The following is a 19,861-nucleotide window of genomic DNA, read 5'->3' as shown; positions in this document are numbered from 1 at the left end:
CCCCCAGCAATTGAGGACGTGGGTTGCAAGTGCTACTCTGAGATGAAGAGGTTGGCAGAGGAGTGGTATTCTTGGGGTACCGCAACAAACCAGTCAGAAGACTGGTAAGTCAAAAAAAATTGTTTAGAGACATGCTGGAAACCCGGTTATAACCCATTTGAACACCAGTTACAATGAGTACATTTTAAACTGAACGGTGCCGCCCTATTTTCACAGGAAAATGAGAGAGCTTCTCAGTCGTGTTGAGAAGCAACGCTGGATCGGACGTACTGCAATAGCAGACAAAAAATTTCTCTTCTGCTCATACTGTACGCCGAATTTAACACCCTGTGTTGTCTTTCTTTGGCGTTTGTGAAGAAGCGAATTATGTACGAGAAATGCCGTGTCCTTGAGGAAGGGTTTGATGGAATAAAGAAAGCACTGCACATCACCACGTAGGACATGCTGCACCGAAATAGGAAGAATCTGATTACCGTGTAGATGTGTATCATTTGACCAAGGGCGCACATATTCAAGGATTGTGATTAAGGCATCAAAGCGAAAACACGGACTGTTGCTGCTGCCTATGTTGTGAGATTTGTCCATGTAAAGTAATAAATCGATTTAGTATTAATTTTTAAAGCCGCTCCATTTATTTATATACACCCTGTGTGTTGAGTAGTCGCACGAACACAGTCACCTGTTCAGTACTCTTTTACTTTTATTAGTAACAATTAAATCGCAATAGGAACAACGAAGCGACCGAAAGGCAAGAAAGTGTACCACAGGCTTAGCCTTAAGTTCTGTACCTTACAAAACCAAGTTTAACATTAAGTGAAAGATACTACACGTAATTTCATACCGTTGCCAATTCGAATCTTCAGTTTCAGTTATTTTCAATAGCAGCAATGGTAGTGGTAGTAATGGTAGTAGTAGTAGTATTAGTAGTAGTAATCATCTTAAAAAGATAATGTTGCGTAATTAATATTTCCTTTCTCTGCAGTTACATGTCTGCAGTCTGGGCCACAGTTCGGTATCAGGCCGCCACAGGAACTAAACTACGGATAAAATGAAGATTCGTACAGTAGAGTGCTTACGGGAGCAGCGGAAAACAACAATAAATGTAATTATTAATCGATTGTATAAACCTGATACATCTGGACTATTTCTGCTGCTGCCGTAAGCGAATTGCCACACGATATTCCATTGTATCGGTGGGCTGCGTCGTTATGTTTTGGCTCCTGTGGCGGCGTGCTACAGTACTTCGGCGCAAGGATTTGAAACTGTACCAGGAGCGCAAGCATGTAACTGCAAACAACAAGGAAATGTTCTACCTAACTTTGTTATGTGGGGCTATAATTAGAACTTCACAACTATTCTTCGGAATGCAAGGGGATAGTAGTAGTGGTAGTGGTGGTGGTGGTGGTGGTGTTTTTAATACAACCAGTAGCGGTGCTGAAGTTATGTAGTACTAACAGCTCAAGTTGTGGTTCAGTTTTATATGCATCAAGCTAATATAGTGCTCACACACGAAAAAAAAAACTGAAAAGTTTAATTCATTATATCGTGACGTGCTGCCACTTTGTTGACATAGGTGCACAGCACGGAGTCTCTGCTGCGCCACTGCCCGTGGATGAGCCCAGACAGCTACGACTGGATCTACCAGGCGCCGGCCATCGTCGTGCTGGCGCTCAACCTCGTCTTCCTCGTCATGATCATGTGGGTGAGTCGCCCAGGATTCAGTCCGCCCCTGCGAGATGCACATTCGCGCTTATTAACAGTTGCATACCAATGGCGAGGAGGGGGGGGGAGGTCAGTAACTGATCCCAAAGAAGTTTTTAGGCTAAAACTACTGTCGTGTTCAGTAGTTTATTTAATAAATACATGACATTTATCGTAATTATAATTGCTACAATCTACAATGAGAACAGCTTTTGGTTTACACTCATTGTTGAGTTATACCGATTGATATAAATGAAGGTGTAGCAGGTCAACAATCACTACTCGCAGTCAACCGATAACCAGTGTGGTGAATGGAAGTTAATATCTCTGTGGCATTTGACAGAATGTACAAGAAGATGAAATTGACAGATGACGAAATTAGAAATTTGCTTGAGAGTTCAGACAATGAATTTAGTGGTGAACTATCCGAAATCTCAAGCAATGAAACTGAAGATGCAGTCATGGAAATTCCAGATCAAGTAGTTTCTGACAGCAGCGAGTTGGATTAAAGTGAACAGGGTAAGTATTGGTTTATATTACTTTTCGCAGATATTTTGGAGTATATTAGGATGTGTGTCTCGGTAGAGCGCTTAGTTTGCTAGTGTTCGGCTCTGTTTTTATATTTTTATATGTATTCAACCAACAAGAAGACGACCCAGGCCGAAAGCACAAATTGATCAACTTGAAAAAGACATGGTCGCCCCGTAAAGTATAATATGGAAGAGAAGCCCTTACGTAAATCAAAGGAAGAGGTCTGTTGCTAACGTAATGAGAACTACGAAAGGAACTAAGCCAGGGATAAAACCTGATATACCAGGTAAAGCTTTTCTCATGTACTTCGATGATAACATCCTGGATAACATTGTGATGTGTACCTATCAAAAGCTTGGAAATCTTTGGGAATCATGTGAAGATATTTTCATAAAAAATTCGAAAGAATTTGAAAGGGAAGAAATTGTGTCAGCAATTGGAATTCTATTGAACTGTGGAGTCTATAGACAGAACAAGGACAGTTTACGTGCTATATTTAGTAAAGAAACCTTTTCCATTTACCGAACTTCATTTTCGGAGAATATACTGAGGCTCTTACTGAAGTGCTTGCGTTTATCCGAGCAGCAAGAAACCAGACCGACAAATTTACTCCTATCAGGGATATATGGAACATGATAGTAGATTTCCTGAGTTTTATAATCCTAGTGAGTCAGTCACAATGGATGAAGAACTTGTAACCTTCCATGGGCGATGCCCATTCAGGCTATATATTCCAACAAAACCAGGAAAATATGGAATAGAGGTGAACCTGTTATGTGATTCGGATACGAAATACTGCTTCGCTGCGGATCCCTACGCTGGAAAGCACGCTAATGAGAAGAACCATAACAGTGGCCCTGAAATAGTTAGAAGATTGATTGAAATGTCTAACTTGAAACAATCTGGAAGAAATGTTACCATGGATAGAAAGTTCACTACCGTTCCACTCGCATCTGATCTTTTGAAAGAGAAAATAACTGCAGTTGGTACTATTCGAAGTGCCAAACGCGATGTTCCTACAGAACTCCGTCCTGTTTCTCTAAAAAAAAGCTACACCGTGAACAATCCAATTTGCCTTTAGTGATACCACTTTAATCAGTTACGTGCCTAAGAAAGGAAAGGTTGTTACAGTATTGTCAACCCATCATGATATGAATGTGACGGAAGAGAAGCCAGACATCATCCTATTCTACAATTGTACAAAGTCAAGAGTGGATACATTCGATAGGTCTGTTAGAACGTACAGCTGCTATCGAGCAACGCGTCGATGACCAATGGCGGTGTTTTTCAACTTGATTGACATTGCAGCATACTATTCATATGTTGTATTTCAAGATACACACAAAGAATTACCCGACAAAGAGTTCTGGAAGAAAGAAGTACCTGAAAGATCTTGCTTGTGAACTTTGTAACCTCAACATGAAAACACGCGCTCAAAATGCTGTAGGCCTACACTCAAAATACACTACAACGTTATCCACTTTTGGGTATGAGTGTAATCAAAATCAAGGTGCTGTGAGCAGAGGAAACAACATCACGGAGCCGTGACGGAAAGTAACACGTGCAGCTGTGCATAATCTGCCAAAGAAAGGACGCTGTTACTTATGCGCCAGAAGCAAAGACCGTAAGTACATGAAGGCTTGCACTTCTTGCAAGAAGTATATCTGCCCTGCACACACCAAGAAAGAAGAAGTAGTTCGTATTGTAAAGTGTTCTGAATGTGAATCTTAGTAATCCTTGTAATTGTGAAATTAATACAAATAAATGTAGTAAACTATTTATTTTTTACTGAAAATTTCCCAGAAACCCTTTCCCAGTAATAATGATCAACATTTTAATCTTCTAATCTGCGAAAATTATGGAAATACATAAGTAATGTGATTTGTCTTAGATAGAGAATGTGTGATGGTTTTGGGGTCAGTCGCTGACCCCTCCCATTGGCGTTGGCCAGTGCAACATACAGCATTGGTTTGTAACTGTTAAGCCTCATTTGAATGTGTCACAGTACTAAAGCGTCTGAAGTTGACCACATGTTTTAAGAACTCTAACTGATAAAACAATAAATTCACATTGATAGGGGTGGCATAGTAGTGTCTGAGGTTTATGCGCTAGGTTATACCTATTTATTTAGTTTGCAGTAAATTTTTCCTTGACGTTAATGGTAAACGTTCATCGAACATGCTATAAAACATGCAGAACGTACTGAAAGAAAAGTAACAGGGTAACACAAATTACAACTGTGAAATCTCGCATTGTTTGTAGCATAAAAAAAAATCCAGTAATAAACACAGACAATAACTATCCCATTCTGTCCCTAGTCAACTTACAACGGAGATCGAATGTTATGGAATAGATTTATCTTTTTAGACAAATCCACAGTCATTGGTTGTTCAGCAACTGCATATATTGTATTGGATATATTTCTGATGATAGCCAGTTTCAAGTCAATCGAACTAGGTTGAGATCGGTAGAAATACCATATACAGTGGGACTGAGGCGGAAGGGTACATGCTTTGAAGATTGACAGAGATTTTGATAAAAACTTCATATGCTAATCCCTTTCTTAACAGTTTTCGAAGAAACTAATGAAAACATTGGTGAAGAGGACAAATACAGGTGATAGTAGATGAAACATTGTGATCTAATGTTTTGTTTAACTGCGTAAATTTCCTCGTAAAAAATGTTCAAGAATCCCACTTTCAGATACAATGCACTTTGCAGCTCTTGTAGTCCGCTGCCGCGTTGCTGATCTGAGTTCACTCGTACGGTCCATTACTTGAGCACACGCATGTAAAATAAGAGTGATGTGAAGTGCGCATTGAAATGGTCAGTAAATACAGCAGTACGTAGTCTAACGTCGCTTCGGTTGTATTCACATGTGAATTCTGGTGAAGATAGACGTGCGAGTGGCGCCCGGTTAAGAAAAGGGCATATATTGTATTGAATGTTCAGAATCATCAATAATATCACCCCTCAAATCATGTACCTTTCCTCTTGGTTCACCCTGTATAATACCTAATCATCACATAACATGAAACACACAATGCTCCTTCTGCACCATATGTAAAACCAAATGTACCTGAGTAACTTACAGATTTCTGTAAGTAAAATATACCAGGTGACAGGTATTGAACTATATGAAATAAAGTCGGTGTAACGTCTCAACGGTTTGCATTAGGAATTTCAAACTGCACGGTTGAGCGCAGAGCATGATGTGAATTACTATGCGCATGCGCACGCGCCTTGTTTCTGTTGGCCATTTGCACGTGAAAATATCACGATACACTGTCACGCCTGAGAGTATAGCGCTTGCATAGGCCTACTATCAAAGCAATAACAGCCCAACTGCCGCTCAAACGAAGTTCTCGACCGAATTGAAGCTGAAGACTACCGGTCCAAGCGTCCTAACAATTAAGATTTTGATTCACAAGTTTGATAGAACGGGTAGTGTTCACGATGACAGTATAGGCAATGTCGGTCATCCTAAAAGGATGACAACGCCTGAAAACATCGAGAAGAAACGCGCTGTGTTTCAAACCAGTTCCCGGAAATCGATCACACGAGTTGCACAACAGGTGAGAAAGAACCAGGAGACACTCCGACAAACTGCTGTTGAAGACCTGCATCTCTCCAATACAAAATTCAAACCTATCCTCACTAAGCCCCAGGGCCCTCGAATAGCGGTTGTGTTTCGTCAACATTATTGTCCAGAGCATTGACGAACAGGACTTTGATGTGAATATGGTTTGCCTTAGCGACGAAGTCCACTTTCATTTTGATGTGTTCGTCAATAAGCAATATTAGTGCATTTGGCGGGCTGAGAATCCGCATTTCGCGATAGAGAAGTTTCTTCGCCCTCAACGGGTGATGTGTTGCGTGCAATATCCATTCACGGAATAATCGGTGCAATATTCCTTGATGGCACGCTAACTGCCGAACGGTACGTGAAGATTTTGGATTATGATTTCATCCCCAATATTCAAAGTGGCTCATGCAATACGGAGTTCGACCGCGTCGAGGTGGCGCAGTGGTTAGCACACTGGACTCGCATTCGGGAGGATGACGGTTGAATCCCACGTCCGGACATCCTGATTTAGGTTTTCCGTGATTTCCCTAAATAGCTCCAGGCAAATGTCGGTTCCTTTGAAAGGGCACGGCCGACTTACTTCCCTATGCTTCCCTAATTCGATAAGACCGCTGACCTCGCTGTTTGGTCTCTTCCCTCAATCCAATCGACCGCGTCGAAGCAGGAGAGTGTTTGATGTCCTGGAGGCGCACTTCGGCGACTGCATTCTTGCTCTGGCGTACCCAGAGGCCACTGGCGTCGGTCTCGATTGGCCGCCATATTTTCCGGATCTGAAGACATGGGACTCCGTTTTGTGGGGCTATATTAAAGACAAGGTGTACAGCAAACACACCAAAACCATTACTGCGCTGAAAGCAGCCATTCTGGAGGTCATTGACAGCATCGATGTTCCGACACTTCAGCGGGTGATGAATAATTTCGGTATTCGCCTGCATCACGGCATCGCCAACGACGGCAGGCATATCGAACATATCATAACCTAAATCTGAATATCTGTAGTGACGTTTACATCTTGCACAAAGTGTGTGCACGCCGTAGTTTGTAATTAATTTTCGTTTTTTTTTCATATAGTTCAGTAATTGTCACCCTGTATACTACACGTCGTATAAGAGTATAGCTATGTGGCACCATTCGCGCTGGGAAAATAAGAAAATTCCAGAAGATGGTGAGAGTGCTTGAAACTGAACGCGATTCACGTCTAGTACTTTTCCTATCTAAATAAATTAAAAGTATATTAGCAGTGCATGTAATAGATAATTGTAAGGATTGTAAGGAGTAGCTGACACTGAGGAAAATCGCACAACAGATCTTATCGTTTGCAGTGTAATAAAATTGTTAGAGACTTAGGTGAACTATTCAAGCATCAGTTACGTATTGCATGGGCCACAAGTTTTTCGTTTTAAATTTTACAATGTTTGTCATACCTATGAAATATGCACAAGCACAAATTTTCAGCACTATCTGTATGGGATTAAGAAGCAATATGGGGCCACGATAAATTATTTTATACAGTTTAGTCCGGTATAAGAAGAAGTTATGTTGAAAAAACGATTTAAATATTTATTACCGTTATAAGATTTCAAGGCAGGCAACATGTAATCTGCTCTACACAGAATATGAGCAGTGAACAAATGCTGCACGAGTAGTTGCTATTATGTCCGCCGTCTACTTTTGCCAGTGAGAGGCATCAGAAGACCTCTTCTTGATGAGCGGAGGAAATGGGGCGAGCAGTGTAGTCATTCTCGTGCTGAGCCCCTTCCCTCCGCTTCCCTTCCCTTCCCGCCCACCGCACCGACCCAGCCTCATTCGCCACTGCCAGCGCCGCGGCTCTCGAGCGTTAATCTCGCGTGCCGGTTGAGCAGCGTAATTAGTCGGCACGTAGCGTAGCCTAGTGCAGCGGCATTGTGCGTGATACTACGCTCCGAGTAACCTCAAAGAGGTTTATAAATTCTGCCCGCCACCCGGCCATTCATTTGGGTGTTGCTCTACTTCTCTCGCTTCGTTTATGTTGAGCCACACTGCACAAAGCTATTGTATCCTTCCATCAGGGCAGCAATATGATTCGCTGTTTCATACGTAGAACTCTACTGACACATTTCCGACACGTTGCGCCTCTTACTTTCTGTCTGACTCGCTTAAGGACTGTGACAATTCTCCTACTGTGATAATTATGGTACTGTCGCTACCGACGTCATCACGTACTACATGATCATCTGATTTTATTCGGCCCGTTGCAGCACTGCTATAGTTTATCAAGAACTTCTGTGATGAAAATCACAACAAGGTGGGAGTATCCAACTCCTGCGTCCAGAATCATTACTTCCGCATTTCTTTATTCATTTAGCTGGACGGTTAAAAGTGGGGCCAAACGTGTACGGCCAAAATGATACTGCGTATGAACTGAAAAACGTCTAAAATCTAACTACTTTCCATCTACAAGTTACTACAGTCGTACAAATTTTCCGAAATAAAAACTTCCCGCAATCGACTATGGTTCAAATGGCTCTGAGCGCTATGGGACCTAAAATCTGAGGTCATCAGTCGCCTAGGACTTAGAACTACTTAAACCTAACTAACCTAAGGCCATCACACACATCCATGCCCAAGGCAGGATTCGAACCTGCGACGGCAGCGGTCGCGCGGTTCCAGACTGAAGCGCCTAGAACCGCTCGGCCACACCGGTCTGCGTAGTCGACTATAATGGTGGTTTATTTCTCATTATTGACCAGTTTTGGCTGTTATATCGTAGTCATGCGATAATTTGCATACATGGAAACATGACAAAATGCTGTCCAGAAGTCGTAAAGTGACCAATATATTGTCATTTTAGACATCACAATTATGATACACAACCTTACCCCTTGGGAAAATATTTCAACCAAAGTACTGCAAGAATAAGCACTGTAGAGCAAAACAATCAACTTGGCAATGAACGGGAAGGTTGATATAAAGTAGATATTTGCACTTGTATTCTTATCAGCTTTTCTTTCCAACACAATTTTAATTGAAATCACAACAAAATAATAATGGGAAATTTTGGAAATTTGTAGTAAGTTCCTATAGGACGAAACTGCTGAGGTCATCGGACCCTAGGCTTACACACTACTTAATCTGACTTAAAGTAACTTACGCTAAGGACAACAGGCACACCCATCCCCAAGGGATGACTCGAACCTCCGACGGGGGCAACCGCGCTAACCGTGGCAAGGCGCCTAAGACCGAGCGGCTACCCCGTTCGCAAAAATGATAATTAAAAAGATTATTGTGTTATTGTGAGCTTGACAGTCAGATGGATTGTTACCACCAGAATAACTACAACACGTTTTATGGAGTAAAAATATGGGAGATACAAATTATAAAAACTGCTAAATCTCTAGAAAGTTTATTGCATCCACTCATGCACAATGAAACAGCTACGTTGCAGTAGATTGTGCGTTAACCTGCGCGTTTAATATCCAGAGGAACTGAAGAGTGACTTTAGACAATTCCCAGAATTTCAATAGTTGAGGGACGATCAAAATGTTTCCGTTGCAGTAGATTGTGCGTTAACCTGCGCGTTTAATATCCAGAGGAACTGAAGAGTGACTTTAGACAATTCCCAGAATTTCAATAGTTGAGGGACGATCAAAATGTTTCCGTTCCACAGCCATACAAACCAGAATCGGTGACCCAGTCAGGAAAAATCGTCGTGAGCATTGTTGAGATAATTCCATCGACGCACCATGTTGAAGATACTCATTCCATAAAATACCTTGTCCTGCTCCCTGAGGAAATTCCGAACTGATTTTTTTTTATGCTAAAGGCGTGGTAATAGCCTGGGGAGAGATGAGGACTATAGGGCGGATGCTCGAGTGTCTCGCACTTGCGTTGGCGTGGCTTCTCCGTTACATTTGTGGCATGGGGACGTGCTTCATCATGAAGCAGGAGCTAGCCTTGTCGCAGTTTTCCCGGACGTTTCTCTTGCCCCATACAAATTCTTTATTCTCCCGTGCATGTCTACCGCTGTCTGTCCTTTGGCAGCCAAGAAAATAATAACAGCTCGTTGGTCGTGGTTGGACTTGTTTGTTAATAACGTCGCCAAATTCATTTTTCCGAATTTGCCTCACGCACGTCGGAAAGACACGAGCGCCACACTAATTCCTTGTCTATAAGTCGGTGCTTATACACCCGCATCGGAGTCACGCTACGTTGCTGCAGGAACGTCCCCAAATTGAAACTTTCTGATCGAGCCTTAGAGTCTCTAGTTGGCTGAATATAACATCATACTTAATGGGACTGCTAGTAGAAATTTACAGGGCTGTGTTTCTATCAGTTACTGTACTTCCAACCCCTGCTGCAACTGCAGTCGGTGATCAGCTGCTGCGACGTCCTAGACATGTTTACCTCTGTATGTTTCGTCGACAGAAGGCAACGGGTTGTTGCCAGTCACCCACGAGTGCATGTGTATCTGCTTTGCAAGCAGCAGTTGGTGAGCTGAAGGAGGCCGTGCGGACTACTTTCGTCAGTCATCTTTTCTTCGTGTACTACTCGCGTGCAGTTATATCAACAGTGAAAATTACATACGAAGAGTAACACTTACCCCCCTTAGTTCAGCAACCATTACCAACGTCATGTGACTAGGGCCTCCCGTCGGGTAGACTGTTCGCCGGGTGCACGTCTTTCGATTTGACGCCACTTCGGCGACTTGCGCGTCGATGGGGATGAAAGGATGATGATTAAGACAACACAACACCCAGTCCCTGAGCGGAGAAAATCTCCCACCCAGCCGGGAATCGAACCCGGGCCCTTAGGATTGACAATATGTCGCGCTGACCACTCAGCTACCGGGGGCGGACACTTTATCTGTTACAACGAGTTTATAAAAGACTCAAAATTAAAGTATGTACGACAATCAATTTAATTTGAGGTTTATAACATTTTATTACTTTCGAGGGTTATTGTTCAATAGCTGCTTAAATTTCCAACAGGTGGCAGATACTCTATCACACTACTCAATCTGCTGAGACACAGCTGTCTAGTAAAATGCTTTCGATTTAAATACATACACAGTGGTATACTCACGTCACACATAACAATGGCAATTTACGGTCGTGCAAGCGTGGCTAATATACTGAGAATTTGTATTCTGTGGGGAACTAGTAGTAGGTTGAATGCCAGTTTCGGGTAGATAGATATCTTTATTGCGGGTGACTTAGTAATCAGTCGACATAAACGTGGGGAACAGCTTAGCTCATATATTTAAAGAGCTTGTACTACTGAGATCTTTTATTAGAACAGTAATACACGACAAAGATCTATAACACAAAACATGAAACCCGCCGGTTTGTAAGTAGTATTAGTTTGATTAACAACCACGACTGGAAGTATGGCATCAATTTTTTATTTTGTCAAGCTATATCTAATAAATTAATTGAATCAAACAAAAATACAAAATAACTTATCAACTATTATGGCTTACAATTGTTAATAATCCAGCAATAATCTTTTAGAAGAGCGGGTAATAACTTCAGTGGCTTGCTTTATACTATTGGAAATTTAAAATCAATTAAACGTCTGAACTATGAGACTCAAACAATAAAAATTTTTCTAAAAGTGCAAGGAATTACTTTGTAATAAAGCAAAATTGTTATGCTGTGTGAGACGCGTCGTAACTTTGTGTTAATACTGTAGCCACTAACTTCTAGGTTTTGAACCAGGCGCTAAGCATGGCGAGGTGAATCTAGGACCTCGTTCGACTTCTCTTTACACCCCCATTGGTGTGATGAAACAAGGGAATGGAAAATGACAAGGTGACTAGTTGACGCTGCTCACATGAGCGCACTCGATAGACGTCAAAGGGCGTCCTAAACAAGGGTCATATTTAACTTACGTCTAGCCATTTTTAAACCGTGTGAACCATTCGTAACCCCGAGTAATGCTTCAGCACTCATCACCCACCGTAGGCTTCCTGCGTCATTTGGTGTGCCTCTGTGAAGGTATCTTGAGTTTCACGCAAAATTTAATGCAGACGCGTTGCTCCTCTAACTTTGCCCTCTCGAAATACGTAAATTGTACCACACAACGTTCTACTCAGTACAGAACTGAACAACAACTAACAGACATACAGCAATGAAGATGTCGGGTGTTACACATTAAACACAGACGTGCGCAGCAATTCCAACCGCATTTAGCTCCACCACATTATTTGGACGAAATTACGAAATCTCCGGAGTTTTTTGATCAGATCCCGTATTACTCGTAATAGGTCCCTGAGAGAGAAATGCTCTTAAGCGTATACGTTTAACCTTTCTTTCACTTTATCTGTACATCAACAGAAAAGATTAATTTATTAAATGAAACCATTTCTACTGTAATAAGAAACCAACTTGCGACAAATATTGTTTCATTTAGTAAGTTTTAAGTGCTTTGCTACGTTTAGCAAAGGAGGGCATTTGTTCCTGTTGTGTTTTAAATATTATTTTTGACGTTAGAGAGATGAAGATAAATTGCTCTAGACGAATACGAAAAGCATCCATACATTTTTGAATAAATGGTCAGGTATGGAGTGCAATACACGTTATGCACTCAAACGCAAAATGAAGGATATATTGTTAATGGTGAAGTTTCTGTTATAATAGCGCGCATCATTTTTCGCTTGAACTTCCATTATACAAGAATGATTTTTCGTTAAATGACCAAATTATCTGTTGGCAAATATAATTTTATAACAATTGTTTCTGTTGTGCCAATAATATACCGCCACTATACTGAAAACGTTATCCAATAACAATAAACCACCCACAAGCTCCACTCCTTCTTGTTAAAACCGAAGAACTGATTCATGTGCTGCTGTCACTAACGACTAATATTTTATATGCTAAGCTTATACAGAAGTGATGTAGCTAACCGATGGATACCAGTGAGTAGACCGACATTCAGAAAGGAGAAGATTGATCATTTTAGTGAAACATGTATGAAGATATGCCACTTCATCAGATCTTCTGATAACCAGTATCTTCATTCCGCAGAAGAATCTTTTAGTTTCGATAGCTGTCAAGCAGCTTGTTAAGATACAAATATCCCTATTGAGAATAACTAGAAGAAAGCAGTACCCAACGATGAACAGATTGGACTCAGGAAATAGACTATGTATTTGTGAGAGTACGCTCGACCATGTAAGTAATAAACAGTCTATTACAGTCATAAGCACACTACACAGAATATTAGTCACGCCCTTGCAAGAGCACAGTGGTCTGTTTGGAGCTCTGTCGACAGGGCAGAACTGGTACCAAGTGATCATGTGTCCCTACCCCGTCGACATAATTCTTGGGAATGAAATAGTATGCACTATTCGTTTGTATGCAGTCGGCATATTAACATGTGGATAGTGGTTGAAGGGGGGGAAGACGGCATTCAAGATAATTAGTTCATGAATGCCCATTGCGAAGAATGCATGTTCAACTACGGCCCCCATTTACAGCGTTTTGGGACGACGATTTTCCCCTAGCACATGTGCGTCCTTATGATCCCTTCATTCCGAGTGCTGGTTTATTAATGAAAATTTAAAAGTGTAATTTAAATAGTGATAGATTTTCGTATTAGCTTTGATTACCTCGGCCGCAGGGTGATTGCTGAGCAGGCATCTGCAGTGAACTCTGACGTCAAACAGCGATAGATACAGTTGTCAGCTATATGCTTACAGGTGATACACTTATTGAACTCCTACATGTCTGACACCAGTACCTCGTCAGTTGAATATTTTTTTCCACAAAACAAATAAATAAAGATAGGACCTTGCAGCCCAGCCCTTTTCCCGCCTCCTTTTAGGCGAAGGGTAGAGTTTGAGTGCGCCTTCCACTAGTTTCATATGGAATTATGATTTTTTTTTCTAGAAGGATAACATCTGTTGCATTGCGTCGTCAATTTTTTAGCTTTATTGCGGCTTTAGACAGTCCTCGCGTAGCGCTATGCATGTATTTGAGGAATTAGGATAGATATGTATGATTAATTATATAACTGGGACCGATCTTCACTTCAGTTTCCCAAACAAAATAAATAAATAACTCTAACCTAATGTTCCTCTCCTGCATCTCGGCAGTTTCCATGTACTGCTGGCTGCAAATGGGCTTTCCTTCAGAAGGGCCAGGTTTCTAATCCCCAAACGGGCATTGGCATTTTTAATTTCCTGCCAATTCCAAGCGCCTCTGTGTTTATAATTGTGTTAGGGGGATGCACGTAGGCTTTCCGTCCAGGATGACCAGGGTTTGAGTCCTGGAGGGGACACTGCCATATTTAATTCCCCACCAGTTTCTGAGTGAGGGGTTGTGGGGGTGGGATGTCAGCAGAACCCTGAGATACAGAGATCCCGCCAGAATTCGAAATTGCGCCAAAATTCGAAATTCCTCTCAGTAGGGCAGGTGGTGGGAGGGAGGGGGTGGGGTGAGAAAGGGGGAGGAGCTGTGTAAACATATTACGTCATTTGGGGTTGGGGTGGGCGTGGATAGGTGTTATTAATTGGTCAATTTAATTAATTTGCTTGTCAATTTGATATAAAAATTGCACCCATTCCGCTAACTCCCTACTACTAATGGGGTCAGACCTACATAAAGCTTCACATCATAAACATGCCAGAAGTGCAGTGCATATTCTGGGTGCACACATCACACTGAATATGAAAACATACAAAGTCCCTCCACTTGTTAGATTTAAATTTGCAGTATGTTTACCAACCTGTTTAACTCTCACTTCCTCCTCGAAAATCTCTGGAAAATAGCCTCTTTAACAGTTCATATTCAGTATTACCCATGTTGCTTGTACAGTAACTTACATGCATTTTCTACGAAATATACCGATGTGATGCCGTAAGCAACGTAGCACCCACCGTGCCAGCAGAGCTGATGTCACATCTAAACATGCACAGTCGAAAATTGACAACTGCATCCCTCCTCTCGCCATGTTCGGAGTGCACTCTCATTTGGAAAGGAATCTCCTTGAAGTTTGTTCGATGACTAGCGGAAAAGATGAAATTGTTTGGGTACAAGATCAGATGATAAAGGTGGGTGCATAATCACTTCCCAAAGCAACTTCTGCGCAGTCTATCAGAATGAAGAAGTGCGTTATCGTGGAGTAGCATCACTTCACGCAGTCCTCCTGGTCGTTGTTCTTGTACTGTTCAAATGGTTCAAATGGCTCTGAGCACTATGAGACTTAACTTCTGAGGTCATCAGTCCCATAGAACCTAGAACTACTTAAACCTAACTAACCTAAGGACATCACACACATCCATGCCTGAGGCAGGATTCGAACCTTCGACCGTAGCGGTCGCGCAGTTCCAGACTTTAGCGCCTGGAACCGTTCGGCCACTCTGGCCGGCTCTTGGACTGTGTCTGCAGAAGGTCTCACTTGTTCACAGTAAATGTTAGCAGTGATGGGTACACCTGGGGGAAGCAACTCATAGTACACCACACAGTCGCTAATTCACCAGATGCATAACATTATACACTCCTGGAAATGGAAAAAAGAACACATTGACACCGGTGTGTCAGACCCACCATACTTGCTCCGGACACTGCGAGAGGGCTGCACAAGCAATGATCACACGCACGGCACAGCGGACACACCAGGAACCGCGGTGTTGGCCGTCGAATGGCGCTAGCTGCGCAGCATTTGTGCACCGCCGCCGTCAGTGTCAGCCAGTTTGCCGTGGCATACGGAGCTCCATCGCAGTCTTTAACACTGGTAGCATGCCGCGACAGCGTGGACGTGAACCGTATGTGCAGTTGACGGACTTTGAGCGAGGGCGTATAGTGGGCATGCGGGAGACCAGGTGGACGTACCGCCGAATTGCTCAACACGTGGGGCGTGAGGTCTCCACAGTACATCGATGTTGTCGCCAGTGGTCGACGGAAGGTGCACGTGCCCGTCGACCTGGGACCGGACCGCAGCGACGCACGGATGCACGCAAAGACCGTAGGATCCTACGCAGTGCCGTAGGGGACCGCACCGCCACTTCCCAGCAAATTAGGGACACTGTTGCTCCTGGGGTATCGGCGAGGACCATTCGCAACCGTCTCCATGAAGCTGGGCTACGGTCCCGCACACCGTTAGGCCGTCTTCCGCTCACGCCCCAACATCGTGCAGCCCGCCTCCAGTGGTGTCGCGACAGGTGTGAATGGAGGGACGAATGGAGACGTGTCGTTTTCAGCGATGAGAGTCGCTTCTGCCTTGGTGCCAATGATGGTCGTATGCGTGTTTGGCGCCGTGCAGGTGAGCGCCACAATCAGGACTGCATACGACCGAGGCACACAGGGCCAACACCCGGCATCATGGTGTGGGGAGCGATCTCCTACACTGGCCGTACACCACTGGTGATCGTCGAGGGGACACTGAATAGTGCACGGTACATCCAAACCGTCGTCGAACCCATCGTTCTAGCATTCCTAGACCGGCAAGGGAACGTGCTGTTCCAACAGGACAATGCACGTCCGCACGTATCCCGTGCCACCCAACGTTCTCTAGAAGGTGTAAGTCAACTACCCTGGCCAGCAAGATCTCCGGATCGGCCCCCATTGAGCATGTTTGGGACTGGATGAAGCGTCGTCTCACGCGGTCTGCATGTCCAGCACGAACGCTGGTCCAACTGAGGCGCCAGGTGGAAATGGCATGGCAAGCCGTTCCACAGGACTACATCCAGCATCTCTACGATCGTCTCCATGGGAGAATAGCAGCCTGCATTGCTGCGAAAGGTGGATATACACTGTACTAGTGCAGACATTGTGCATGCTCTGTTGCCTGTGTCTATGTGCCTGTGGTTCTGTCAGTGTGATCATGTGATGTATCTGACCCCAGGAATGTGTCAATAAAGTTTCCCCTTCCTGGGACAATGAATTCACGGTGTTCTTATTTCAATTTCCAGGAGTGTATTTTGTGGATGCGCGCAGGTCTTTGTATGGCGAGTTGCTTCTTTCTTTTTGGCTCGACCATTCCTATCTTTTCCTTGTGTTAGCGTAAAGACACAATGTTTCTCTCCAGTAACGATACAGGATAGGAATGGTCGGTGTTGTTTATGAGCCAACTGACGACGAGCAAGCAGAGACCCATATACGGCAACCCATTGATTTTTGGGATTTTGGCTTACAGCCTGCGGTAAGGATACACACGATTCTTGAACCTTACCCATTACATGCAGAGTTCGCACGATGGTGTTCATCACATTTGCCAGTTCTCGAGTTCACTGAGGTGAATAATTGTGGATTAATGGGTTTAAACGAGCTTTATCAGTCCCCGAAGCCGTTCCTGGACGTGGAGCGTCAATATTGTCCAAACGATCCTCTTTAAAACGAGAAAAACATTTTTTGGCTGAGCTCTGTCAAAATACATTATCCTCATACACGGCGCAAATGTTTCTGGCTGCCTCTGCTACTGTCACCTCCCACTGAACTCAAACAGAAGAATGTGTTGAAAATGTTCCTATTCTCCACTGGGCGCTGCATTTTCTGTAGTCCACAGCTCCACTATGTCCAAATGATAAAATTAATTTATGTAAATTCAAATAGCAACAGTGAACTACAAATGAAAAATGACAATCGATAAATAAAGTCACAGGGCCCATAATACTAACAAGGAAAACAAAAACGCTACGAACTTGTGCACAAGCCTAACATTATCACGAGTTCACTGTGCCATTTTATAGCGCTTTTCAGCACTGCATGTAAGACAATGATGCCGCGCACACTACTGCGGTGACACGAGAACGCGGCAAGAGAAATGTGCCCGCCAACCACTGCTGAGGTCCAGCGATCTTGCCGACCGTTGCAAAGCACTAGACGTTGTAGGTGACTAGGGCCTTGAGCACACGTTCGCAACCCGAGTAATAGCTGTCGTCATCCTGCCACGGATGCTGCCAGCTTCGACGTGGAATTGTTCACTGAAGAGGTGAAAAAATTCAGTGAAATGTGGAACATATATCTCAAAAGTATCATGATTAAGAAGGTAGCCGCGTAGTTAAAGTATTTTTATGATTCTGTGCCGGTTGTGCTGCGAACAGTATCAAGAGAGAAATTATATGTAAGGCGTTTGAGAAAAGTAATGAATGAATTGTTATGTATTAAAGCATTTATTATTTTTTTTCAGACAATATTGTCCCGTGCAAGTATATAAAGTCGGACACGTTGTTCTCAGTCTTGATACAGCGCTGAAATGCTTCACTGGTAGGGTCTTTAACATATTGGTCAAATTCTTTTGGAAGTTCTCCGCGGTCCCAAAATGTCGCCCATTGAAGACATTTTTCAGTTTCAGGAAAAGACAACAGTCAGATGGGCTCAGATCAGGTGAATAGGGAGAGGGGTGGGGGGCTGTGGAACAACAGGAATGCCCTTTGAAGTCAGAAAATTCGAGGAAGGAAGTGTCTATGTGACTTGGAGCGCTGGCATGAAGCAGCATCCACTTTACTGCAATGTCCGAACTCACTCAATTTACCCTTTGCCTGAGCCTTTCAAGGACATCTTAGTAATACTCTTTGTTGACAGTTTGTCCTGGAGATTCATCTTCAACGTGTTCTCGGCCTTCCATAAAAGAATTGTGCCAGTGAAAAACTTGGGCTCTTGATAGGGATGTTCCCCAGAGGCCTGTTTCTACTTTCTGACTTCACACTCACAAATTCCCCTGTTTAACGCAAAACGTGATGGCATCACCTTGCTCTAACTTCCGCTGTTCCATTTTAGTAACACACAACTAAAACGCAACTTCATTCACGGCTCTCTCCGAAATCATGTGATGGCTGTACAGAGTTGAAACTCGGACCGTGAATCTGGAAAGGATGAGTACATCAGCGTTGCCAAATCGCTCACAGTATGGGCAGTCTCGTAACTTTTCTCATACACCTCGTAGATCACTGATAACTAGTTCGTGTTTGGTTCTAGAAGTGGCGCTTTCGTACGAATGTGGCATTTAAAATTTGAAATAGCCGTAAGCACCAAATGCTTTCCTCCGTGGCGTGAGGCCTTTCATCTGAATAGACAAATATTCAGTTACATATAACTAGATTAATTATGTTACCGGTTCAGTGAAATCAACGCTTATTGTATTGCAGGCACAAAGTATATAATAGCACAAATTTCGGTAGTGTTCTAGACTGAAGAGTCTTTCACTTTGGAAAACAAATTGATTCACTGTTCACTACGATTGTTACCACCTAAGACTTAGGAAACATGAGTAGCGATCGCTCACTGCCATCACTGTCTATAAAGTACCAAGCGAAAAAAGTTTCTACTACTGTTACGTGAATTTCCTCCTTCGGTTGATGAAATCTGATTGTCCAGATCACACAGCATATTTTTCAGACCTTTCACAGTCTTCGGTCACCTTTCTTCCGTGGATTTCGGCATTCACTTTCTGTGGAAGACCTTTTTTTAATTTCGATTTATTGGTTTTCTTTTCATGCTTGTGCAGCCACCTCAATAGTGGAAAGACGATACGACAGTGTGTTTGAGGCGGCTTTCGCGTCTGTAATGATGGTACGAATGTAAGGACAACATATCACCCAATCCCCGAGGGGAGAAAATTTCCTGCCGGCCGCGAATCGAATCCGGCGCCACTTTGATTAGCAATTGTGCAGGACTTCTCACTCATATCTGAAAACTGTCCAAACTATTTTACACATATATGTGGTGCCCGTTCCTTCGGACAAGCACAAAGGGACAGACACCACATACATAATTACGGCTATCACTGCCAACGTTCCGTCCTGTGCAGACGCAGACCAAGTTCAAACTCTTAAGGGGTTCGGCAAGATGCCATGAGCAACGAGGCTAATGAGCAGGGGCATTACATCAGTAGTGTGTGGTACAGGCTGGGAATTTGGGTCGGACAGGAAGCGTAGTAGGGTAGTCAGTGTGACTATCCTGATCCTTGAATCCAGATGGCGTAGTGGTCAGAGCATTTGGCTAGTAAATAGGAGACCCAGGTTCAAATAGCCGTCCGACACAAATTTTCTACTTGCCCAACAGATATAAATAAATTTCCACAGGAAGCTAATGTTTTAAATTCCTTTGTGTCTCTATTTTA

At 43.2% G+C, this 19,861-nt stretch overlaps 1 protein-coding gene across 1 annotated transcript in view; it reads left to right on the top strand.

Annotated features, from left to right (window-relative positions):
* The window catches only part of LOC124788862 (diuretic hormone receptor-like), a 317,583-nt gene that overhangs the window by 242,013 nt on the left and 55,709 nt on the right, over nt 1–19,861 (top strand). Inside the window, exon 7 of the mRNA XM_047256145.1 lies at nt 1,574–1,702. Coding sequence (XP_047112101.1) covers nt 1,574–1,702 — 129 coding nt within the window. The remainder of the gene's footprint in view (nt 1–1,573; nt 1,703–19,861) is intronic.

This window comes from Schistocerca piceifrons, chromosome 3, assembly GCF_021461385.2.
Source record: "Schistocerca piceifrons isolate TAMUIC-IGC-003096 chromosome 3, iqSchPice1.1, whole genome shotgun sequence".
Taxonomy (NCBI): domain Eukaryota; kingdom Metazoa; phylum Arthropoda; class Insecta; order Orthoptera; family Acrididae; genus Schistocerca; species Schistocerca piceifrons.
The sequence above is the reverse complement of the archived record's forward strand: the minus strand, read 5'-3'. Positions and strand labels throughout refer to the sequence as shown.